This window comes from Scyliorhinus torazame, chromosome 3 (assembly GCF_047496885.1).
Source record: "Scyliorhinus torazame isolate Kashiwa2021f chromosome 3, sScyTor2.1, whole genome shotgun sequence".
Taxonomy (NCBI): domain Eukaryota; kingdom Metazoa; phylum Chordata; class Chondrichthyes; order Carcharhiniformes; family Scyliorhinidae; genus Scyliorhinus; species Scyliorhinus torazame.
In genome coordinates, this window is record NC_092709.1 from 287,563,122 (window position 1) to 287,590,169 (window position 27,048).

The 27,048-nt window shown below is 47.3% G+C and overlaps 1 protein-coding gene across 3 annotated transcripts in view; it reads right to left on the reverse strand.

The window, feature by feature from the left end:
* Nucleotides 1-27,048, reverse strand: part of wdr7 (WD repeat domain 7) — a 1,110,115-nt gene that overhangs the window by 820,036 nt on the left and 263,031 nt on the right. For all 3 annotated transcript variants that reach the window (XM_072497366.1, XM_072497365.1, XM_072497364.1), the window contains one exon: nucleotides 363-1,123. In XM_072497366.1, the coding sequence (XP_072353467.1) occupies nucleotides 363-1,123 (761 nt within the window). The remainder of the gene's footprint in view (nucleotides 1-362; nucleotides 1,124-27,048) is intronic.

Below are 27,048 nucleotides of genomic sequence, written 5' to 3' on the forward strand. Positions count from 1 at the left end.
AGTGTGGCTGGGACAGATGTTAGATTTGTGACTCTCCAGGAGGAACAGGGTGGGGAATGTGATTCTCCAGGTGGAACAGGAGAGGATGTTTGTGAGAAGATGCATTGTTGCCCAGCAATGGAGAAAAAGGGAAAGTTGAAGATGGATCTCAGTTGGAGACAATGATTACAATGCATAGTCTGTTTCTTAAAGTTGCTTTTGAAGAAAGCCATTAACTAAATATTAAAAGTAAATAGATGAAGTTACCAAAAGTCAAGAAAGAAATAACTTTACCTCACAATACCTTATCAAAATTCAGTATTAATTCTCAGAATTTAAATGCTTTTTCTTTAAATTACACAAGAACGGAGAACGGTTCACACCTTTGTGGCAATTTTTTCATGTGCTCTCCGATGAAGGTGGCATTAGTCATGCTCATTAGTGTATTAGCTAAAGAGATAAGAGAGAGCAGGTGTTGAGTTGTGACTGCCCTGGACACATTATATGCGCTGTTTCCCAGAATGAGTTTTTTTCCTGTTTCAATGGCACCATCTAGTGTCATGCAAGTAGTCTGTTTGAAGCCAGGAAGCATCAGTGACATATGTCCGCCCCTTGAAATCAAACCAAAAGATACGGGACAATGAGGTTTTAACATGCCAAGGCGAATGAGGCAAACCTCATCCAATACTTCATTTAACCCCCAAGCATGAAGGCAGGACATGAATAGCTTGGCAGTGTCCATTGTTAGGTTGTACTCTAACAGTGTGAGTGGTTTTGACTTGCTGCCCTTATATTCTGAGTCACTTTCTTCCCTTTTCTGCTTCTTCATCTCCTCGTCATCATCTTCATCATCATCCAGCAAATGCTCCTTAATATTCTCTTTGATGGTTTCTTTCACCTGCTGGAAGAGGACAGCTGCTCTCTTCCCAGTCAGGAAGGAACTGCCTTTGTCGGTGCTACCTTGTGCTTTCTGGAGGCTCTCTGGAGAAATAAGAGTGGGATTGGGTCTGGACGCTTCTTCCGTTAGCAGCTGGATGATCAGAGCTTCCACATCAAAAAATAATATATGGATATCTGGGTCTGTCAGATTGGTTTTCATGGCTTGAACCATAAGAGCATTATGGGAGTACTTTGGCAAAGCCCCCTACAGAAAAAGGACACAGGAAAACAAATTAGTGATAATAGAAATCTATAATTAACAAACTGAAGATTTCAAACAAAGCATTTTGATCTAAATGGCTCAACAAGTTCTTTCCCAAAACCAGCATTCTTAATTAATAGGCTGACCTTGAGAACATTGTGGAACAAGAGAATGTTATTGTTAATCCATTTCTTCCACACAACTCATCAATATTCCCTTTATATTTGGTCTTCCTCAACAATTTAAGCTCCCATGGACATAATGTGCCAAGTTTATCCTCACCAGCATTGGAAAAGGAAAATTAGTTTTTACTACTGAATTGCATTAACTGACCAATTAATTGGAGGGGAAAATGAGAGCCACCCAAACCAATCAGATCAGTTGATCTAGATTTTGAGAGGACCAAATTGGCAGCAGATTGAAGCTAAAGGCCGTTATAAACAAATCGTCAGCATGAAACATTACTTCACTTTGTGTTGCTCACACACAAACTTGAGGCAGTAAATTATGATAAGTTGCCAGCTTTTTAAAAAGATAATAACATGTTCATTTAATGTTCATGGATTATGTGGATTTCAGCAAAGCCTTTGACTGGGTCCCACGTGGGATCCAGGGTAACTTGGGCAAGTTGGATCCAAAATTGGCTTAGTGGTTGCAGACAGAGGGTGGTGGTAGAAGGCTGTTTGGTATGCCTGAAATTCAGTGTCCAGGAAGGTGTGCTTCGGTTGCAGGAAGATATCGGCAAATTGGTCAGATGGGCAGGTCAGTGGCAGATGGAATGTAACCCTGAAAAGTGAGAGGTGATGTACGTTGGAAGGAGTTCAAGACAAAGGAGTACTCAATGAATGGCAGGACACTCGGAAGTTCAGAGGAAGAGGGATCTTGGGTGTTGGTCCACAGATCCCTGAAGACAACAGGACAGGTTAAAGGATAACAAGAAGTCATACGGGACACTTGCCTCTATCAGTCATGGCATAGATTATAAGAGCAGGGGGGGTTATGTTGGAGCTGTACAAAACTTTGGTTAGGCCACAGCTGGAGTGCCATGTGCACCTCCCCATAGGAAGAATGGATTGCACTGGAGAGTGTGCAGAGGATATTCACCAGGATGTTGGCTGGCATGGAGCATTTGAGCTCTGAAGAGAAGCTGGGTAGGATCAGGTTTCTTCTTCAGAGCAGAGAAGGCAGACTTGATTGAGGGGTGTACGATTATAAGGGGTAGGAACAGGGTGGATAGGAAGCAGCTGTTCCCCTTAGTTGAAGGGTCAATATCAAGGGGATATAATTTTAAGGTGAGGGGATTTGAAGAAAACATTTTAAACCGAGAGGGTGGTGGGAATCTGGAAAGCATTGCTTGGGAGGCTAGTAATGGCGGGAAACGTCACAACCTTTAGCACGTACATGGATGAGCACTTGAAATGTCATAACATGCAAGGTTAATAACTATTCAAACACGCAGACGCTCATTTGAACCCCCTCCCCCCCTCTCCCACCACCACCCATAGAATTATACACGGAATATGTCGAAATTTCCAATAGTCTACAGCTGTGTTGTGAGATATAAACCTCTGGCCAATGCTGGTTGACTTAGAATGCCTGCCTATTTTCTGAACACAAAGCTGTTCTTGATATCTAGCCATGATGGCCATACTAAAGCAGTTGACATTCATTGGGAAACATGAGACATGACATTAATAATGAATAAAGAAACACAGATCGAAAATGCTAGAGTGTGGGTAGTCAGTTAGGTCCACAGTAAAAAAACAAAATTGGTTCTACATGCCTGCTCCTGCAAATCATATATTTGTATATGTTCTAATTTCAGTGATTCCATTGCAAAATAATTTATTTCCAATGCAAGAAAACAAACTCCCATTATCTAGAAACTACATTGGAAACTATAGCAGAAGAATGATTATGGTTTTATGGCATTGCATAGACTCTAAAAAATTGTATTAAAATACCTAATTTTTTCAAATTTAAATGATCTGTAATCCTTCCAGGATAAATAATTCTTCTTGAGAAGCAGTGCTTCAAAACACACCAAATAAAATGTCAAATAAACTTCAGGTGGCCTATGCACAACTAGTAATCTCTAAATTTGATCTTGAAAAATGTGCTCTAGTGCATGTTAGGTATTTTAAACTGAAACTACGACAAGATGACAGTGCACTGAGGCTTTCACATAATCATGAAGTCTAGATTTGGACTGCTTTTTAAGTTATCAACCACGTAAGCCGATGTCAGCTTTTTCTAATTTTCTAGTTCATAGAATTGCCGAATGGTTACTGCGAAGAAGGTGGCAATTTGGCCCAACATGCCCATGCTGGCTCTCTGCAAGAGAAACCCAGCGAGTCCTGCTCTCAGCCCCTTGCAGACCTGTGTTTTCCCCCACCATCAGCTGCTTAATCAATTTCCATTTTCACATGTCTACTTTTATTTTTAGCATCATACAAGTAAAAGTGGAAGTTCATGGAATTCAGGGGAAAATGGTAGTGATGACACAAAGTGACAGGAGACAGAAAGTGGTGGTGGATGGATGTTCTTTAGACTGCGAGGTGGTGTTCCCTCAGGATTAGTTTTGGGTTCATGACTCTTGTTAATTTTTGTGAACAACCTAGGTGCAGTGTAAAGCATTATCAAGTACACAGCTGATATAAAACTTGACAAAGTAGTAGACATTGACAAGCAGGGAGCAGTGGCTAGAACTAGTAACCCTGAGGCCCAGGCTAATGGTCTGGGGACATGGGTTCAAATCACACCATGGCAATTAGAAGAATTTAAATTCATTTAATAATTCTGGAATTAAAGCGCTAGTTTTGGTAATAGTGACAATGCAACCATTGTTGATTGCCGTAAAGACCCATCTTTAGAGAAGGAAATCTTCCATTACTACCTGGCCTACATGTGACAGCACGGTAGCACAGTGGGAGCACTGCTGCTTCACAGCGCCAGTATCCCAGGTTCAATTCCCGCTTAGGTCATCGACATAGAATTTACAGTGCAGAAGGAGGCCATTCGGCCCATCGAGTCTGCACCGGCTCTTGGAAAGAGCACCCTACCGAAGTCCACACCTCCACCCTATCCCCATTACCCAGTAACCGCACCCAACACTAAGGGCAATTTTGGACACTAAGGGCAATTTAGCATGACCAATCCACCTAATCTGCACGTCTTTGGACTGTGGGAGGAAACCGGAGCACCCGGAGGAAACCCACGCACACACGGGGAGAACGTGCAGACTCCACACAGACAGTGAACCAAGCCGGGAATCGAACCTGGGACCCTGGAGCTGTGAAGCAATTGTGCTAACCACCATGCTACCGTGCTGACCTACGCTGTCTGTGCGGAGTCTGCATGTTCTCCCCATGTCTGATTGGGTTTCCTCCGGGTGCTCTGCTTTCCTCCCACAAGGCCTGAAAGACGTGCTTGTTATGTGAATTGGACATTCTGAATTCTCCCTATGTGTACCCGAATAGGCGCTGGAATGTGGCGACTCGGGGCTTTTCACAGTAACTTAATTGCAGTGTTAATGTAAGCCTACTTGTGACAATAAAGATTATTTTTTTTAAAAAGCATTCAGACCCAAGACATCACTGCAGGAGTTCCTCAGGCTAGTGTCCTCGGCCCAACGATCTTTAGCTGCTTCATCTCTGACCTTCCCTCCAGCATAAGGTCACAAGTGGGTATATTCGCTGAACATTGTGCAATGTTCGGCAAATTCGCAACTCCTCAGATACTGAAGCAGTCCATGTTCAAATCCAGGCCATTGGAATAACGTGGCTACAAGTGTAGGTGAAGGGCTTGGAATTCTGCAGCACGTACCCCAAGCCTGTCCAGCATCAACAAGACACAAGTCAGGAATTTGATACAATGCTCTCTAATCTTGATACTCTCCAATTGCCTGGATCAGTGCTATTCCAAAAACTGTCGAGAGGTTTGACACCATCCAAGACCAAGAAATTTGCTTGATTGGATTTCCATCCACCACCATCAACATCCACTCCCTTCATCATCTCTGCAAAGTGGCAGCAGTGTGTACCATCTACAAGATGTACTGCATCACCTTATCAAAGCTCTTTCGACAGCACCTTCCAAACTCACGACCTCTACCACCTAAAACAAGGGCAACAGATGGATGGAAACTCCACCACCTGAAAATTCTTCTCCAACCCAAACACCAACCCCACTTAGAACTACATCAGCCTTCTTTTACTGTTGCTGGATCAAAATCCAGTAACTTGCTCCTTAATAGTACTGTGGGTGTACCTACACCACATAGATGGCAATGGCTCAAGAAGGCAGCTCACCACCACCTTCTCAAGAGTAATTAGGGATTGTAGCCACCTGGGTTGGCCACTTCCCGACTTAAAATGGAGATCCACAAAGGCTGCAGGGAAATTCAGCCAACACAGGCAAAAACTAGCAAGTGCAGAAATCCTGTGTATTAGAACTTGCAAAAGCCCAGACAGCACTGAAACTGACAGCCACCTGCATACTAATGAGCGATCCCCGGGAACAATCGAAACACTTAAGGTGAATAAGGCCAAGGCAGACTCCTCGGCGCCAGCAAGAGCCAAAACAAAGGAAGGCCAACGGACACTTATGGACTGCCCAGTGATCAGGGAACCGCTCCAGTATTGGAGAAATCGATCCAAGTGATCGGAACGCAGTCCAATCACTTGGAACCGGGTACAGGGTCCACCCAGAAGGGTGGGAAGCCCCTGGCGACTATAAAGTAGAGTCACCAAGTTCAAATTGTCCTTCTTGGCAGGGTCACTCAGCAACACGAATCAACCCTTGAGAGTGAACTGTCTCAGCTGCCGCATCAACCAAGTAAGTCTCCAGTCAACGCACGCTACGAGATAGGCGCTCCTAGCTACCAGTCCATACCAGCTTTTGAATCCTGCAGACTCAGATCGAACGAAAGGCCATTTGTTCCCCTGACCTGGTGGGCCAATTCCGAAGCTAAGTATAGGCCTTTTAGTGATAGAGAATAGTCTAGAAAGTAGAGTTTATGCACGAGTAGTGATTTATTGTGTATAATAAATGTGTTTTGATTTGAATCTTACTAATTGGTGTATTGAGTTATTGATCATTACTTGAATTTGAACCTCGTGGCGGTATCATAAAGATACCTGGCGCCGCTAGAGCAACGGTTATAGAAACAGAGTAAATTCAGTAAAGACCCAACGGGCAACGAATTAAGAGCCAACCAAAGTTAGCAACAGGATGGACAATGAATGCTAGCCTAGCCAGTGAAGTCCACATCCCTTGAATTAATTTTTAAAATAAACAATGAATGGGAGGAGGCAGCTCCATGAATATCCCCATCGTCAATGGTGGCAGAGTCCAATATATGAATGCAAATGACATGCAGTTGCAGGCATCTTCGGCCAATTACCAATTTAAGCTTCCTCCTGAAGTCGCCACCATCAAATAAGCCAATCCTCAGCAATGCGATCAATTCCATGTGCTAGAGAAATGACTGAGAACACAATGTAGGAAAAGCCATAGACCCCGACGACAATGTTGTCATGAATATGTGTGCTTCAGAACAAGCTGTGCCTCTGCACAAGCTGTTCCAATTCAGCTCCAGCGCTGACACCAACCTGACAAAATACAAAAGAACCCCCATCATGGTCTGTCCACAAAAAGCAGGAAAAATCTGTTCGGGGGCCCGGGGGCCTCCCCCCCCCTCCCTGCTACATACAGGCCTACATACCTGTCTACTCTCAAAGTGATGGAAGGTGCTGTTTGCAAAGCCATCAAGCAGCTCACCAATAATCTGGTCAGTTTGGATTATTCCAGAAATGCTCATCATCAACCTTAATCCAAATATGAAATGGAGGAGCTGAATTTCAGGTTGGGATAACAGTCCTTAACATCAGGTCAGATAAGAGACTACATGCTGATAGTTGCTTAATGTTTGATTCCAATCACAATTCAGCAGTCTGTTCTCACATACAGCAAAACCTGAACAACATTCAAGCTTGAACTGGTAAGTGACAAGGAACAGTGGAGCTACACAGCTGTCAAGGAATTACAGAGATAAAGGCAAAATACTGCGGATGTTGAAAATCAAAAATAAGAACAGAAAGTACCACAAAACCACAGCAGGTCTGGAAGCATCTGTTGAGAGAGAAGCAGTGTTAACATTTAAAATCTGTATGACTGGTTCTTTGTTTGAGAGTGTGGGGGCGGGGGGAGGGAGGAGGTTGCTGACAAGGGTGCGGTGGTGTGGCGCAGTTGGAAGGAGATTGATGACGGTGGACATCCGAGAGCTGGCCTGGAGGGTTGCATGACACGGGCCAGGGGCCAACTCAAAAAAGGGTATAGCTGATCAGCGCCCGGGGGGGGGGGGGGGGGGGGGGTAGGCCCCCGAACAGGCTGATCAAACGATTGTGTATGTTCGCGCACCTGAGGAGTCTGAAAGCAGATGTGGCCTTTTCACAAGAGATTCAGTTGAAGATAGGGGACCAGACGAGGCGGGGGAAGGGATGAGCGGGGCCGGTGCTTCATTCGGGACTGGACATAAAGGCGAGAGGGGATGGTGGTGTTGCTTAATAAGCGGGTAGTGTTCGAGGTGAGGAGTATTGTGGCCTATCCAGTGGGGGGAATATGTGATGGTGAATGGAAAGTTGGAGGGAATGCCAGTGGTTCTGGAAAATGTCTATGTCCTGACTTGGACTCTCATCGGCTGATTAAGGGGGGGGGGGGGGGGATATTTTAATACGGTTATGGAACTGAGCTTGGACCAATCAAGTCTCAAGTTATCGAAGGTGTCGGCAGCGGCAAAGGAGTTGAGCGGGTTTAAGGAGCACATGGGGGGGGGGGGGGGGGGGGGGGGAGGCACCTGTGGAGGTTTGGGAGGCCGAGGGTCAAGGAGTTTTTATACTTCCCCTATATGCACTGGGTGTACTCCCAGATTGATTTTTCTCGTGCTAGATAAGACACTGTTGGCGGGGGTGGTCATCTCAGAGTACTTGCCAATTGTGGTTTCAGACCACGCGCCACATTGGGTGGATCTGCACGTGGCTCCTGGGGGGTGCAGCGGCCACAGTGGAGGCTGAACTTGGGGTTGTTGGTGGATGAGGTGGTGTGTGAGGAGGTAAGGGCTGCCATTCAGGGCTACGTGGAGCTGAACGATACAGGGGAGGTCACGGCCACCAAGCTGTGGGAGGCACTCAAGGTGGTGGTTAGGGAGAAGTTTATTTCAATTGGCCGCATATGGAAGAAGCTAAGCGAGTAGAGACGGCAAGACTGGTGGACGTGATTTTGAGGGTGGATAGGAGATACTCAGAGGCAGGGCTGTTTGAAGGAGAGGCAGAGGCTTCAGATGGAGTTTGGGCTAGTCTCTACAGGGAAGGCGGTGGGGCAGTTACGGAGGGCCAGAGGGATAGTGTATGAGTACAGGGAGAAGGCGTGCAGAATGTTGGCCCATCAGTTGTGAAAACAAGAGGCTGCAAGGGAGATTGGCAGAGTGGGGGACTAACTCTGAGGTGACTAACCCGGAGTAGGTGAATGGTGCGTTTGAGGCGTTCTATAGAACATTATAGGGGTCTGAGACTCTGGCCGAGGGGGAGGGGATGTGGCAGTTTTTGAACGAGTTGGAGTTTCCCCAAAGTGGAGGAGAGGCTGGTTCCGGGGCTGGGGGCCCCAAATCGAATTGAGGGAGGTGTTAGAGAGTATGGGGGAAATGCAGACAGAGAAGGACCCAGGGCCGGACGGGTTCCCGGTGGAGTTCTATAAAAGCTTTGGAGTAGACCTGGGGGCGCAAAATTAAGCAAGGGAGAGAGGGGATCTCCCCCCTACATTGTTGCAGGCTTCCATCTCCCTGATTTTAAATAAGAAGAAGGAGAAGGATCCGGAGCAGTTTGGGTCGTACAGCCCGATATCACTACTGAATGTCAATGCCAAGCTGTTAACCTCGCAAATCCAGGACTTCCTCTGGTGGTGATAGGCGAAGATCAAACAGGTTTTGTAAAGGGGAGGCAGTTGCCGGCGAACATGAGGCTGCTTAATATAATCATCAGAGCATAAGACCACAAAGACATAGGAGCAGAATTAGGCCACTCGACCCATCGAGTCTGCTCCGCCTTTCAATCAGGCTGATATTTTTCTCATCCCCATTCTCCTGCCTTCTCCCCATAACCCCTAATCCCCTTATTGATCAAAAACCTATCTATCTCTGTTTTAAAGACACTCAGTGATTTGACCTCCACAGCCTTCTGCGGCAAAGAGTTCCACAGATTCACCACCTTCTGGCTGAAGAAATTCCTCCTCGTCTCTGTTCTAAAGGATCGTCCCTTTAGTCTGAGATTGTGTCCACTGCTTCAAGTTTTTCCTACAAGTGGAAACATTCTCTCCACGTCCAGTCTATCCAGGCCACATAGTATCCTGTAAGTTTCAATAAGATCCCCCCTCGTCCTTCTCCAACGAGTACAGACCCAGAATCCTCAACCATTTCTCATACGACAAGCTCGTCATTCCAGGGATCATTCTTGTGATCCTCCTCTGGACCCTTTCCAAGGCCTGCACATCCTTCCTTAGATACGGGGCTCAAAACTGCTCACAATACTCCAAATGGGGTCTGACCAGAGCCTTATATAGACTCAGAAGTACATCCCTGCTCTTGTATTCTAGCCCTCTCGACATGAATGCTAACATTGCATTTGCCTTCTTAACTGCCGACTGAACTTGCACGTTAACCTTAAGAGAATCGTGAACAAGGAATCCCAAGTCACTTTGTGCTTCTGATTTCCTAAGCAACTTCCCATTTAGAAAATACTCTATACCTCCATTCCTCCTTCCAAAGTGCATAACCTCACACTTTGCCACATTGTATTCCATCTGCCACTTCAATGCCCACTCTCCTAGCCTGTCCAAGTCCTTTTAAAACCTGGCTACTTCCTCAATACTACCTGCCCCTCCAGATCTTTGTATCATCTGCGAACTTAGCAACCGTGCCTACAGTTCATAGAATTTACAGTGCAGAAGGAGGCCATTCGGCCCATCGAGTCTGCACCGGGCCATACAAAGAGCACCCTACTCAAGCCCACATATCTACCCTATCCCCGTAACCCAGTAACCCCCACTTAACCTTTTTGGACACCAAGGGCAATTTAGCGTGGCCAAGCCACCTAACCCACACATGTTTGGACTGTGGGAGGAAACCGGAGCACCCGGAGGAAACCCACGCACACATGGGGAGAACGTGCAGACAGTGACCCAGTTGGGAATCGAACCTGGGACCCTGGAGCTGTGAAGCAATTGTGCTACCCACTATGCTACCGTGCTGCCTATGGAAGGAAGAAGTTCCTTCTTCCAGATCATTGATGTATATTTTGAAAAGTTGTGGTCCCAGCACTTCTGCAGCCCCCTTGCTTCCTCAATACTACAGATCTTTGTATCATCTGCAAACTTAGCAACAGTGCCTTCAGTTCCTTCTTCCAGATCATTAATGTGTATTGTGAAAAGTTGTGGTCCCAGCACAGATCCCTGAAGCACACCACTAGTCACCAGCTGCCACCCTGAAAAAAATCCCTTTATTCCCACTCTCTTCTGCCAGTCAGCCAATCCTCTACCCATGCCAGGATCTTCCCCTTAACACGATGGGCTCTTAACTTATTTAACAGTCTCCTATGCGGCACCTTGTCAAAGGCCTTCTGGAAATCTAAATAAATCACGTCCACTGGTTCTCCTTTGTCTAACTTCTTGTTACTTCCTCAAAGAATACAAACAGATTTGTCAGACATGACCTCCCCTTGACGAAGCCATGCTGACTCGGTCCTATTTCATCATGCACTTCCAAGTACTCCGCGATTGCATCTTTTTTTTTATTAAATATTTTATTGAAAATTTTTGGTCAACCAACACAGTACATTGTGCATCCTTTACACAATATTATAACAACAGAAATAACAATGACCTATTTTATAAACAAAAAATGAATAAATAATAAATAACAAAAATGAAAACTTGCCCTAATTGGCAACTGCCTTGTCACAAGTAACACTCTCCCAAAATATAATTTAACAGTCCAATATATAATTATCTGTAGCAACGACCTATACATACTATACAGTATATATTAACAACCCTGAGAGTCCTTCTGGTTCCTCCTCCCCCTCCCCCCCCCCCCCCCCCCCCCCCCCCCGACCCTGGGCTGCTGCTGCCTTATTTTTTCCATTCCGTCTATCTTTCTGCGAGGTATTCGACGAACGGTTGCCACCGCCTGGTGAACCCTTGAGCCGACCCCCTTAGGACGAACTTAATCCGCTCTAGCTTTATAAACCCCGCCATGTCATTTATCCAGGTCTCCACCCCCGGGGGCTTGGCTTCTTTCCACATTAGCAATATCCTGCGCTGGGCTGCTAGGGACGCAAAGGCCAAAACATCGGCCTCTCTCGCCTCCTGCACTCCCGGCTCTTGTGCAACCCCAAATATAGCCAACCCCCAGCTTGGTTCGACCCGGATTCCTATTACTTTTGAAAGCACCTTTGTCACCCCCATCCAAAACCCCCGTCTTGCCGGGCATGACCAAAACATATGGGTATGATTCGCTGGGCTTCTCGAGCACCTCGCACACCTATCCTCCACCCCAAAAAATTTACTGAGCCGTGCTCCAGTCATATGCGCCCTGTGTAATACCTTAAACTGAATCAGGCTTAGCCTGGCACACGAGGACGACGAGTTTACCCTGCTTAGGGCATCTGCCCACAGCCCCTCCTCGATCTCCTCCCCCAGCTCTTCTTCCCATTTCCCTTTTAGTTCATCTACCATAGTCTCCCCTTCGTCCCTCATTTCCCTATATATATCTGACACCTTACCATCCCCCACCCATGTCTTTGAGATCACTCTGTCCTGCACCTCTTGTGTCGGGAGCTGCGGGAATTCCCTCACCTGTTGCCTCGCAAAAGCCCTCAGTTGCATATACCTGAATGCATTCCCTTGGGGCAACCCATATTTCTCGGTCAGCGCTCCCAGACTCGCGAACTTCCCATCCACAAACAGATCTTTCAATTGCGTTATTCCTGCTCTTTGCCACATTCCATATCCCCCATCCATTCCCCCCGGGGCAAAGCTATGATTGTTTCTTATCGGGGACCCCCCCCCCCAAGGCTCCAGTCTTTCCCCTATGCCGTCTCCACTGTCCCCAAATCTTCAGTGTAGCCACCACCACCGGGCTGGTGGTGTAGTTCCTCGGTGAGAACGGCAATGGGGCTGTCACCATAGCCTGTAGGCTAGTCCCCCTACAGGACGCCCTCTCTAATCTCTTCAACACCGCTCCCTCCTCCTCTCCCATCCACTTACTCACCATTGAAATATTAGCGGCCCAATAATACTCACTTAGGCTCGGTAGTGCCAGCCCCCCCCCTATCCCTGCTACGCTGTAAGAATCCCTTCCTCACTCTCGGGGTCTTCCCGGCCCACACAAAACCCATGATGCTCATTTCAATCCTTTTAAAAAATGCCTTCGTGATCACCACCGGGAGGCACTGAAACACAAAGAGGAATCTCGGGAGGACCACCATCTTAACCACCTGCACCCTCCCTGCCAGTGACAGGGATACCATATCCCATCTCTTGAAATCCTCCTCCATCTGTTCCACCAACCGCGTTAAATTTAACCTATGCAATGTGCCCCAATTCTTAGCTATCTGGATCCCCGGGTAACGAAAGTCCCTTGTTACCTTCCTCAACGGTAGGTCCTCTATTTCTCTACTCTGCTCCCCTGGATGCACCACAAACAACTCACTTTTCTCCATGTTCAATTTGTACCCTGAAAAATCCCCAAACTCCCCAAGTATCCGCATTATTTATGGCATCCCCTCCGCCGGGTCCGCCACATATAGTAGCAAATCGTCCGCATACAATGATACCCGGTGTTCTTCTCCTCCCCTAAGTACTCCCCTCCACTTCTTGGAACCCCTCAACGCTATCGCCAGGGGCTCAATCGCCAGTGCAAACAATAATGGGGACAGAGGGCATCCCTGCCTTGTCTCTCTATGGAGCCGAAAATATGCAGATCCCCGTCCATTCGTGACCACGCTCGCCATTGGGGCCCTATACAACAGCTGCACCCATCTAACATACCCCTCTCCAAAACCAAATCTCCTCAACACCTCCCACAAATAATCCCACTCCACTCTATCAAATGCTTTCTCGGCATCCATCGCCACTACTATCTCCTTTTCTCCCTCTGGTGGGGCCATCATCATTACCCCTAACAACCTCCGTATATTCGTGTTCAGCTATCTCCCCTTCACAAACCCAGTTTGGTCCTCGTGGACCACCCCCGGGACACATTCCTCTATTCTCATTGCCATTACCTTGGCCAGGATCTTGGCATCTACATTTAGGAGGGAAATAGGTCTATAGGACCCGCATTGTAGCGGGTCCTTTTCCTTCTTTAAGAGAAGCGATATCGTTGCTTCAGACATAGTCGGGGGCAGTTGTCCCCTTTCCTTTGCCTCATTAAAGGTCCTCGTCAGTACCGGGGCGAGCAAGTCCACATATTTTCTATAGAATTCGACTGGGAATCCATCCGGTCCCGGGGCCTTTCCCGCCTGCATGCTCCTAATTCCTTTCACCGCTTCTTCTACCTCGATCTGTGCTCCCAGTCCCACCCTTTCCTGCTCTTCCACCTTGGGAAATTCCAGCCGATCCAAGAAGCCCATCATTCTCTCCCTCCCATCCGGGGGTTGAGCTTCATATAATTTTTTATAAAATGTCTTGAACACTCCATTCACTCTCTCCGCTCCCCGCTCCATCTCTCCTTCCTCATCCCTCACTCCCCCTATTTCCCTCGCTGCTCCCCTTTTCCTCAATTGGTGTGCCAGCAACCTGCTCGCCTTCTCCCCATATTCGTACTGTACACCCTGTGCCTTCCTCCATTGTGCCTCTGCAGTGCCCGTAGTCAGCAAGTCAAATTCTACATGTAGCCTTTGCCTTTCCCTGTACAGTCCCTCCTCCGGTGCTTCCGCATATTGTCTGTCCACCCTCAAAAGTTCTTGCAGCAACCGCTCCCGTTCCTTACTCTCCTGCTTCCCTTTATGTGCCCTTATTGATATCAGTTCCCCTCTAACCACCGCCTTCAATGCCTCCCAGACCACTCCCACCTGGACCTCCCCATTATCATTGAGTTCCAAGTACTTTTCAATGCACCCCCTCACCCTTAGACACCCCCCCTCATCTGCCATTAGTCCCATGTCCATTCTCCAGGGTGGGCGCCCTCCTGTTTCCTCCCCTATCTCCAAGTCTACCCAGTGTGGAGCGTGATCCGAAATGGCTATAGCCGTATATTCCGTTCCCCTCACCTTTGGGATCAATGCCCTACCCAGCACAAAAAAGTCTATTCGCGAGTAGACTTTATGGACATAGGAGAAAAACGAGAACTCCTTACTCCTAGGTCTGCTAAATCTCCACGGGTTTACACCTCCCATCTGCTCCATAAAATCTTTAAGTACCTTGGCTGCTGCCGGCCTCCTTCCAGTCCTGGACTTCAACCTATCCAGCCCTGGTTCCAACACCGTATTAAAATCTCCCCCCATTATCAGCTTTCCCATCTCTAGGTCCGGAATGCGTCCTAGCATCCGCCTCATAAAATTGGCATCATCCCAGTTCGGGGCATATACGTTTACCAAAACCACTGTCTCCCCCTGTAGTTTGCCACTCACCATCACGTATCTGCCCACGTTATCCGCCACTATAGTCTTTGCCTCGAACATTACCCGCTTCCCCACTAATATAGCCACCCCCCTGTTTTTCGCATCTAGCCCCGAATGGAACACCTGCCCCACCCATCCTTTGCGTAGCCTAACCTGGTCTATCAGTTTCAGGTGCGTTTCCTGTAACATAACCACATCTGCCTTAAGTTTCTTAAGGTGTGCGAGTACCCGTGCCCTCTTTATCGGCCCGTTCAGCCCTCTCACGTTCCACGTGATCAGCCAAGTTGGGGGGCTTCCTACCCCCCCCCCCCCCCCCCCTGTCGATTAGCCATCACCTTTTTCCAGCTCCTCACCCGGTTCCCACGCAGCTGTATCTCCCCCAGGCGGTGCCCCCCCGCCCATCCTCTCCCATACCAGCTCCCCCCTCTCCCCAGCAGCAGCAACCCAGTAATTCCCCCCTCCCACCCCCCCCCCCCCCGCTAGATCCCCCGCTAGCGTAATTACTCCCCCCATGTTGCTCCCAGAAGTCAGCAAACTCTGGCCGACCTCGGCTTCCCCCCGTGACCTCGGCTCGCACCGTGCGACGCCCCCTCCTTCCTGCTTCTCTATTCCCGCCATGATTATCATGGGGCTTGGTTCCCGCGCTTCTCCCTTGGCCCCGCCCCCAATGGCCAATGCCCCATCTCCTCCACCTCCCCTCCTCCCCCCATCACCACCTGTGGGAGAGAGAAAAGTTACCACATCGCAAGATTAGTACATAAAACGCCTCTTTCCCCCCTTTTTAACCCCCCTCTTTGCCCCCCACCACTTTGTTCAAACGTTCTTTTTAATAACCCGCTCATTCCAGTTTTTCTTCCACAATAAAAGTCCACGCTTCATCCGCCGTCTCAAAGTAGTGGTGCCTCCCTCGATATGTGACCCACAGTCTTGCCGGTTGCAGCATTCCAAATTTTATCTTCTTTTTATGAAGCACCGCCTTGGCCCGATTAAAGCTCGCCCTCCTTCTCGCCACCTCCGCACTCCAGTCTTGATAAACGCGGATCACCGCGTTCTCCCATTTACTGCTCCGAGTTTTCTTCGCCCATCTAAGGACCATTTCTCTATCCTTAAAACGGAGGAATCTCACCACTATGGCTCTGGGAATTTCTCCTGCTCTCGGTCCTCGCGCCATCCCTCGGTATGCTCCCTCCACCTCCAACAGACCCGCCGGGGCCTCCGCTCCCACTAACGAGTGCAGCATCGTGCTCACATATGCCCCGACGTCCGCTCCCTCCACATCTTCAGGAAGACAAGAATCCTCAGGTTGTTCCTCCTTGCGTTTTCCAGTGCCTCCAACCTTTCCACACATTGTTTCTGATGTGCCTCCTGCGTCTCCGTCTTCACCACCAGGCCCTCTATGTCGTCCTCATTCTCGGCTGCCTTTGCCTTCACGACCCAAAGCTCCCGCTCCTGGGTCTTTTGTTCCTCCTTTAGCCCTTCGATCGCCTGTAGTATCGGGGCCAACAGCTCTTTCTTCATTTCCTTTTTGATCTCTTCCACACAGCATTTCAAGAACTCTTGTTGTTCAGGGCCCCATGTTAAACTGCCACCTTCCGACGCCATCTTGGTTTTTGCTTGCCTTCCTTGCCGCTGTTCTAAAGGATCCACTGCAATCCGGCCACTTTCTCCTCCTTTTTCCATCCGTGTCCAGGGGGGATTCCCTTCTGGTTTACCGCACACTGTTTTTAGCCGTCAAAATTGCCGTTAGGGCTCCTATCAAGAGCCCAAAAGTCCGTTTCACCGGGAGCTGCCGAAATGTGCGACTCAGCTGGTCATCGCCGCACCCGGAAGTCCGCGATCTCATCTTTAATAATGGACTCTAAAATCTTACAAATGACCGAAGTCAGACTAACCAGCCTATAATTTCCTGACTTCTACCTCCCTCCCTTCTTAAACAGGGGTGTTACATGAGCCACTTTCCAGTCCTCGGGGACCATTCCTGCCTCCAATGATTCCTGAAAGATCATCACCAATGCCTCCACAATCTCCTCAGCTATCTCTTTTAGAACCCTGGGGTGTAGTCCATCCGGTCCACATGATTTATCCACCTTCTGACCTTTCAGTTTCCCCAGAACCATCTCCTTAGTAATGGTCACTGCATTTGCCTCTGCCCCGGGGTTCTCCTGGAGCTCTGGCATCCCACTGGTGTCTTCCACCGTGAAGACTGGTGCAAACTAACTATTCAGTTTGTCTACCATTTCTTTGTTTCCTATTATTACTTCTCCGGCCACATTTTCTGGTGGTCCAATGTCTATCTTTGTCTCTCTCTTACCTTTTATATATTGAAAAAAACTCTTCCTATCATCCTTTATATTACTAGCTAGCTTGCACTCATTCTTCATCTTCTCCCCCCTTATTGCTTTTTTAGTTGTCCTCGGCTTGCTTTTAAAGGCTCCCCAATCCTCTGGCTTCCCGCCAATCCTCGCCACTTTGTATGCTTTTTTAGTTTTTATGCTATCCTTTACTTCCCTTGTCAGCCATGGATGCCTTGTCCTCCCCTTAGCATATTTCCTCCTCCTTGGGATGAATTTCTGTTGTGCCTCCCGAATAACCCCCAAAAACGCCTGCCATTGCTGTTCCACTGCCTTCCCTGCTCGGCTCCTTTTCTAATCAACTATGACCAGCTCCTCCCTCATGTCTTTGTAGTTACCCTTATTTAATTGTAATACCGTTACATCTGATTGCAGCTTCTCCCTCTCAAACTGCAGGGTAGATTCTATCATATTGTGGTCACTGCTCCCTAAGGGTTCCTTCACCTTAAGTTCCCTAATCAAGTCTGCCTCATTTACACATCCACTAAAGCCAGAATTGCCTGTTCCCTAGTAGGCTCTGTCACAAGCTGCTCTAAAAATACATCTTAGACATTCCACAAATTCCTTTTCTTGTGATCCACTACCAACCTGATTTTCCCAGTCCACCTGCATATTGAAGTCCATGATTATTGTAATATTGGCTTTTTTTTTTTTTTTTTTACATGCCTTTTCTATTTCCCGATTGATTTTCCGCCCCACCTCCTGACTACTGCTAGGGGTCCTGTACATAACGCCCATCAGGGTCTTTTTACCTTTGCAATTCCTCAACTGTACCCACAGAGATTCTATGACTTCTGATCTTATATCACTCCTTGCTGTCGATTTAACTTCATTCCTTACTAACAATGCAACCCCGCCCCCTTTGTCCATCTGCCTGTCCTTTCGATAGGACACATATCCTTATATATTTAGATCCCAGCCCTGATCCCCTTGCAGCCACGTCTCTGTGATGCCCACAACCTCGTACCGGCCAATTTCAATGTGCGCAACAAGCGCCTGATGCTTTCGGAGGGGCAGGTGGAAGAGGGCGTGATGAGGCGGTTTGGGTTCGGGCAGGGGTTTGCGGATTGGGTCCGGTTTCTGTATAAGGCACCGCTCGCAAGCCTGTGGATGAACCAAATGAGTTTTGGGTACTTTGGGTCGCATCATGAGATGAGGCAGGGGTGCCCACTCTCCCTGTTGCTCGTCACCTTGGCGGCAGCGCCGCTGGCAATGGCGCCTTGGACATCAAGGGACTGGAGGGGGATTGAGTGGGGGGGAACATTAAGCACAGAGTCTCATTGTGTGCTGGCGTCCTGTTGCTGTATATTTCAGACCCGTTGGACAGTATCGAAGGCATCATGGGGATTTTGGAAGAATGTGGCCGGTTTTCGGGGTTTAAGTTGGGGAAGAGTGAGGTGTTCCTGATTGAGGCTAGAGGGCAGGAAAGGAGGTTAGGGGGGTTGCCGTTCAGGGTGGTGGGGCCGTGTTTTAGATACTTGGGTGTCCAGGTGGCTTTGTGGGTACCATCTAGAAGATGCATTGCAGTAACTCACCAAGGTTCCTTAGACAGCACCTTCCACACTCACGACCACTACTATCCAGAAGGACAAGACCAGCTGACCTGGAGGTTCCCCTCCAAGTCACTCACCACCCTGACTTGGAACTATATCACCATTTCTTTACTGTCGCTTGCTCAAAATCCTGGACCTCCCTCCCCAACAGCACTGTGAGTGTACCTACACCTCGGACTGCAGCGGTTCAAGGCGGCAACTCACCACCACCTTCTGAAGGGGAACTAGGGATGGGCAAAGTCCACATCCTGTAAATTACTTGGGAAAAAATCTACTGGGTGCACTACAGCAACCCATGGAGGCTTCCACAACAGCACCTTCCAAGTTTAATTCATGAATGCTGAATGGGTTTATGTGGAAAAATAATGTTTAACTAACTTGCTAGAATTTCTTTTAGAAGTGTGTAATGCTGTCAATGTGGTGCACATGGACTTCCAAAAGGCATTTGATAGTGATGCACAACAGACTTGCGAGCCAAGTTGCAGATCTTAGAATAAAAGGGACAGTAGAGAAACATGGATGTAAAGTTGGCTGAATGATAGGAAACAGTAGTGATTAAACATATTTTTTTTGTGCTGGAGGCAAGTTTATACCGGAGTTCCCCAATGGTCGCTATTGGGCCCCTTGCTTTTCCTGATATAAATTGATGCCCCAGACCTTGGTGTAGAGGTAACAATTTCAAAATCTATGGAAGACATAAAACTTGGAGGCATTGTGAACTGCGGGTAGTGTAAAATTTCAAAAGGACATAGGTTGGTGGAAATAGCCGGATAAAATTTAATACGGAGAAGTATGAAATGATTTGTTTTGGTTGGAAAAATGAGGAAAGATAATATAAACTGAGGGGTACAATTCTAAAGAGGGTGCAGTAGCAAATGACCTGGATATATATGTGCATAAGACATTGAAGGACAGGTTGAGAAAGCGATTAGTAAGGTATACAACATCTAGAGTTTATTAATGGGGTCATAGAGTATAAGAGCAAGGAAGTTATGTCAAACTTGTCTAAAACACTAGTTCAGCGTCAACTGGAGTATTGCAGCTAGTCCTGGGAGCTGCACTTCCAGGAAAATGTGAAGGCAATGGAGAGTGCAATAAAGATTCACAAGAAATGTCCCAGGGATGAGGAATTTCAGTTACAAAGATAATTGGAGTAGTTGGGACTAACGTCCTTAGAGAAAAGGTGGTTACGAGGAGATTTGATAATGATATCTAAAATCTGGACAGCAGATGGGGAAAAACTGCTCCTATTCATGAAAGGATTGAAATTGAGAAGGCACGGATTAAAAGTAATTGACAAAAGCAGCAACTGGAACAGGAGGAAAAACGTTTTTACACAGCAAACGGTTGGGATCTGGAATGCGGGTATGGAGGCAGATTCAGTCAACGCATTTGAAAGGAAATTAAATGGTTATTGGAAAATTAATTTTCTGCAGGGTTACAGGGCGAAGGTGGGAGAACGGCACTAGGTGACCTGCTCATTCAGAGAACCAGTGCAGATATGATTGGTTGAATGGCCTCCTTCAGTGCTGTAACAATTTTGTGATTGCGAAATCCAAGGCGCCACAATCTGGAAGGACTAGGGCATAGATAGGAAGAAATTTTTCCCCTTAGTCAAACGAATCAAGGGGCATAGATTAAGTGAAGGAGCAAGAGATTTAGAGGGGATTTGAGGGAAAGGTTTTCACGAGGGTGGTAGGAATCTGGAAGTCGCTGGCTGGCTGATCTTTGAAAAGCATTTAGTTCAGCAGTTGAAATGCCGCAGTTTACAAGGCTCTGGACCAAGTGCTGGAAAATTGGATTAGAATAGTTTTGTGAGGGCCACGCAGAGCCCAACACAAGTTTGTAAGTCAAACGAAACTTAGCTTTATTTACGCAGTGCTAGTTCACGACTTGTCTTCTCTCTAGCCAGTACTATTTATACAACAGAAAAGATTAACAATTACCCACCGCCTTATCCGGGCAGCTCATATTCCCCAAGATCCATGGGGTAACTAATTGTGTCTACCCAATAGGATCTGTACAGGTTACAACAAACAGACAGGTGCTTGATGGGTCTGCAAACATGATCGGTGGAAGGGGCTCTTTCTGTGAAGTAAAAATATGACTTTATGGCAGCAAGCCCTTTGGCCTGTAAGCAGTAACTCGCTCAGGCGATTAATCGGAGTTGAGGGGTGTTGGCTGGGTTTTCTGGGCAGGGTGAATGCTGATACTGATTTTTTGAACAACCGCAGAAGATTATGGAATGTGGATCTGCACTGATAATAATTTTTTAATAAAGTTCTTTGATCTTTTCTGGTGGTTCTGCCAAAGTGCAATGGAAATAACTGTGTAATCAAGTGGAAACTCCAGGCCATTATGTACATACAAATAGGGCAATGCATACAAGAAAATCAAACAGTAAACGTGTGAAATAAAGTAGTCCAATTTGGACTAGGATTATAGGCTGCAAATATATTTATTACCTCTTCTTGGACAGAACACTATCAAAGATTGATTTGGAATTCTGTCTACACTGATCGTCAAGCAAAACAGGTTCAAAATGAAAAAAATATTGAATAAACAGAAGTGAGACCCTGAAAGTATCTAATAATTTCTTTAAAAAATAATACACCTATTGTGCATATGCTGAAGTAAGCAATTAATTTGAAAAAAGTACGCACAACTAAAGGATTAAAGTATAACATTTCACGAGCCAAGTTTGAGATTGAGCGCAATAATGCAGTAAACTTTTAAGTAACAGCAAAGGAATCTGGTGCGCTGGCTAATATTTATTCCTAATCAGCATCACAAAAAGAAACAGAATATCTAGTTTTTATTTCACTGCTGTTCGAGGAACTTTGCGGTGCACAAACCAACTGTCGCATTCCCTGCACTTCAAAGGTATCCCATTAGTGTTCAGTGCTTTGGGAAATCTTTATTTTCTTTTACACTGGGTGTTAGATTTGTGTAACAGAAACTCATAAAACATATAATAGAGTCAATTGATACATTTAAAAGAGGGTTGAATTATATCTGTTGAGAGAGTCAACAACAAAAATAATCATGCAGAGAATCTAACTATAACTGTGTTGAGTAGGTGCTTTTCTTCCTGGACTCTCCCATGAAATGGCAAAACGTATAGTATGGTGATATCTAAAGACCATACTTTGATATCTATGGCTGTCTTCTGTGGAAGAAGTCTCTTTGGGATCAGGTTGGGTTCAAAATAATATGCTTAGCAATGAGAAATTCAATCCTCTGTGATAGCCTTAGTAATATTATCCCTGAGCTAATTAGACCCAAAGTACTCCAGGGCATCTGGCTCTTTGACGGACCTAGAGGAATAGAACCAATACAGGGGGCTGGGGTTTGTGCCACTCAGCTCCAGATAACATACAAAACCATTGCCTGAACAAACAAGGTGACCTTTGTCTGGTAAATAACTGGAAGCTTGCTGATACTAGATATGAATAAACTCAGCCTTTTTAGCCAGTTAAATTCCAGCAATATCCTATCACTATTCTTATACTAGGTGATTTGGTGGGTGGATGAAATTTTTTGTAGAGTCCATGGAGCTAAAACAAAAACCTTACTTCTCTGGATTTCTCAGTCATTTGATTTGGACATATTTATCCTGTTGATGTCTTTCAATACGTCAGGGGCAAGGCTACACAAAAATAAGAACCTAACTAGAGGCATTTTTTTGTTTTTGAATTACTTCTACCCTAGAGATATCGGTTTTATTTATGGGCTTTCTGATGATTACAAAAACTACTTTGTTTGTCGTGCTTCAATATACAAATGTGTTGTCTTCAAACGTTCTCCGTAAATACCATTAATTTTGATTAACTATCATTAGATCCTCCAAAATAAGAGGGCACTGTGGATCTGACAAAAAACAGATAAGATATGTACTCAGTTATTTGCTCAACGTAACCGCAATTTCAGTCTGCATGTGGTTCATTTCATTTCATTTTCATTTCTCAAAGAGGAATAGAATGAAATCTTTATACAAAAATACAACTTTAGCTGAGAGTGGATGAGAGAGTGGCTGAAGCAAATACAGAGGCAAATGAGCATGAGGAAGAAGTGAATAGAGGGTAATGATGATAGATTTCGACAAGGAAAATGTGGGGATAATAGTCAGGTGAAGCATAAACACTGGCAAGGACTGGATGGGCTGAATGGTCTGTGACTGTACAAATACTCCATGTAGTCCAATGTAATTGCCAACAAAAACTCTTAGAAAACAATGAGCTGTTTTTGAAGAGAATACAGTTTGGGCACATTTGTGGCACATTACCTCATGGGGGAAATCGGTCTGTTTGTGCTGAGTATCTGATGTAATCCTATATAATTAACTGGAATGATGTAAATGAGCATGTGTGATTGACTTGCGATATCCACCAGCCCCACTGTTAAGGTATATAAACAGGTACCAGGAAAGGAAAATCCACAGAGGGAGAAGGGCATTCAGACATGAATCAATGTGAGCTTCAGCTTAACATCTCCAGCCAACGCAAGTGCAAATTGATGCTGGCACTGTTACCACAGTCCACAAAGGAAAAGAAAACCTGACCTCATTTGTATGTGCCTTTAATCCGGGATCAGTAAACCAACCTCACCTTTTACAGCTTGTATGTCGACTTATTCTGACTATATGTTATATTTGAGCTATTGGTCTGTCACTTCTCAATAAATTCTCCAATAATGGTCCAATCTTCATGAGGCGGGACTTCCGATGGCAGCCATGGCGTGCGTGGTCACCCATTTGGCAGTTCCAGCTCGACGCTGTTTTTTTGGAACTTTTCCCCGCTGAGAGGATGGATGTTTTGCAGAAAAGAGTAGGACTGGCTGGAGAAGAGTTTGACTCCACTAGTGGAGCTGGTGGATGAATCCATATTCTGGTCCAGAAGAAGGGAGCAGTTGGAGCAAGGGTACCTTTGTGTGCCACAGGACAATATGGCGGCGGGTAAAGGGTCTGCCTTGCCTGCCCAGTGGTCAACGGAGCAACTTGTGGACTTTCCAACTGAAAAGTTTAGCCGACAGAGGAAAGAGGATCTAGTCAAGGCGGTAGAGCCGTTAAAGCGGGAATTGACCAGGTGGAGCAGAGGCTGGAGTCCCAGAGCCAGGCCATTCGGAAAGTGGAGGAGGCGCGTGCTTTGTTGGCGGCCAAGATAGGTGTGATGCGGGAGGCTCAGCGGTGGTTAAGGAGAAGGTGGAGGACTTGGAGAACCGTTCCCGGAGGCAGAACCTAAGAATCGTGGGGATGCCTGAAGGCATTGTAGCCACTTAAAATGGCCAATTCCCGATTCAAAATGGCGAACGGCAAAGGCTGATGGGAAAGTCAGCCAACAAGACAAAAACTAGCAGCTGCAGGTCGGCTATGTATTTACCTCTGGAAAGGCCAGACAATATTGATACCAGCAACCATCAGCATAACAAAACAACAGCCATCTGCATACTAATGAGCAATCCCCGGGAACAATAAGTAACATTTTGACACACAAAGCAAAGCCAGACTCCTCGGCGCCAGCAGGAGCCAAAACAAAGGAGGTGAACGAGCACCTCAAGACCGCCCATCGATCAGGGAACCGCTCCAGTATTGGAGAAAATCGAACCAAGCGATTGGGACAAAGTCCAATCACTTGGGACCAGGTACAGGGTCCGCCCCGAAAGGCGGGAAGCCCCTGGGGACTATAAGAATTGAGCCCCAAGTTCAAATCGCTCTCTTCTTCACCTCCTCACTCTCTTCACGCTCCTCTTCCTGCCCGGGTCACCCAGCAACAACGAACCAACATTGACCGTGACCGGTGCAGTGACTCCAGTGATCATCAAACTCTTAAGTCTTAATTCAACACTCGCTACGAGATAGGCGCTCCTAGCTACCAATCCGTACCAACTTCGAATCCTGCAGACTCAGAACCCGAACGAAAGGCCATTTGCTCCCCAGACCTGGTGGGCCAGTCCGAAGTTAAGTATAGGCCTGTTAGTTGTAGAAGTAACTTAGACGTAGAATTTGTGCATGAGTAGCGATTACTGTGTATAATAAATGTGCTTTGATTTGAATCTTACTAATCGGTGTATTGGATTATTGATCATTACTCGGACTTGAACCTCGTGGCGGTATCATAAAGTACCTGGCGACTCGAGAGCAAAGGTAATAAAACAGAGCAATTGAACCAAGGAGAAAATTAGCAACAGCATCGAGGGAGCGGACGCTGGCGCGTATGTAGCCAAGATATTGGAGAAGCTGGTGGGCGAGCCCCTGGAGGTCTACAAAGCGCAGAGGGTGCTGATGAGAAAGCCGCAGGCAAATGAGCCACCGAGGGAGATGGTGGTGCATCTTCAGCGGTTCCTGGACAAGGAGAAGATACTGAGATGGGTGAGGCAGGCGAGGTGGTGGCACCGGGGAGGGGAGTGAGCTTCAGGTGTACCAAGACTTAGGCGTGGACCTGCCGAAGAAGAGAGCCGGGTTTAACCGGGTGAAGGCTGCCCTCTTTAAAAAGGGGGTGAAGTTTGGGATGTTGTACCTAGCCCACCTCTGGGTGATGTTTAATAGCCGAGAGCACTATTTTGGAACACCCGAGGAGGCGATGGAGCTTGTAAGGGACAATGGACTGACAGGGGAAGGAGGACATTGAACTGTGGAGGTGGTGTGAGGAGATGGGTGTTTTTTCAGTCCGCTTTTTCTTGTTAGTTGTTGGAGAACTTTTCTTCTTCGAGATGTTTTGTCCTGATTGAGGGCAAGTGCATCTTTTTTTCTTGTTTCATTGTTGCTTGGGAGATGAGCGGGGGGTGGGGGGAGGAAATCAGCAGGTGGTAGGAGTCTTAAGCGCCTTGGGCGGGGGCTGCCAGGCTAGTTGGGCAGGCTAGTTAACAGGAGGTCAGTGGGGGGTGATCAGGTGGTTAGTGCAGCAAAAGGAGATGGGGTAATTGTTTTGTTTAAGGAAAGGGGGAGGGGGTTGCTGACAAAGGTGCTGCTGCTGGGGCACAGCATGGGAGGGAGTGGTGACGGTGGACAACTGTGTGGCGCCCTGGTCACAGGCCATGGGCTGGCCTAAGGGGTATGGTTGACCGGCAGGGGAGGGGGGTCGGGTGCCCTCCGAGCAGGCTGATCACATGGAACGTGAGGGGACTGAATGGGCCGGTTAAACGGTGGCATGTTTACACGCACCCGAGGAGCTTGAAGGCAAACGTGGCCTTTTTACAAGAATCACACTTGAAGATTGCGGATTGTACATGGCTAAGGAAAGGATGGGTAGGGCAAGTCTTCCATTCGGGATTAGACTGATTAAGGGGAGGGGAACTTTAACACAGTCATTGATCCAAGGTTGGATCAGTTGAGCCCGAGGTCGGGGAGGTTGTCGAAGGTGGCGAAGAGCTGAAGGGATTCATGGAGCGCATGGGGGGAGTGGACCCGTGGAGGTTTGGGAGGCCGAGGGCAAAGGAGTTTTCATACTTCTCCCATATGCACAGGGTGCACTCTCGGATTTATTTTTTTGTGGTAGGTAAGACGTTATTGGCAGATGTACTCGGTGATCGAGATGTCAGACCATGCACTGCATTGGATGGACTTGCAAGTTGATTGGGGAAGGGTGGTGGGTGCCCAGTGCCCACAGTGGAGGCTGGGTGTAGAGTTGCTGGCAGATAAGGAGGTATGTGAGCGGGTGAGGGCGCCATTTGGAGCTATGTGGAGCTCAGTGACACAAGGGAGGTCTCGGCAGCCACGCTGTGGGAGGCACCCAAGGCAGTGATTGGAGGAGAGTTCATATTAATCCGTATGCATAGGGAGAAGGGGGAGCAAGCAGAGATGGCAAGGCTGATAGATGAGAGTTTGCGGGTGAACAGGACGTATTCAGTGGCAGGATGTTTGGAGAGGCAGAAGCTCCAGATGGAGTTTGGGCTGGTGTCCACAGGAAAGGCAGTAGGACAGTTGCAGAAGGCCAGGGGGGCAGTGTGAGTACAGGGAGAATGCTAGTAGGATGCTGGTCCATCAACGCAGGAAGCAGGAGGCGGCAAGGGGATTGGAAGTGTGCAGTAATGTAGGGATGGAGTGGTACTGGACCCAGTGGGGGTGATAGGAGAAGACCAGACGGGGTTTGGTAAAGGGAGGCATCTGTCAGCTAATGTTAGGTATTTGTTACAATGGTGCCGTCGGAGGGACGGAATATGGAGGTGGCAGTCGCCATGGATGCGGAGAAGGCCTTTGGTCAGGGCAACACGGTGGCACAGTGGTTAGCACTGGGACTATGGCACTGAGGACCCGAGTTTGAATCCTGGTCCTGGGTCACTGTCCGTGAGTTTCCACATTCTCCCCATGTCTGCGTGGGTTTAACTCCCACAACCCAAAGATGTTCAGGGTAGAT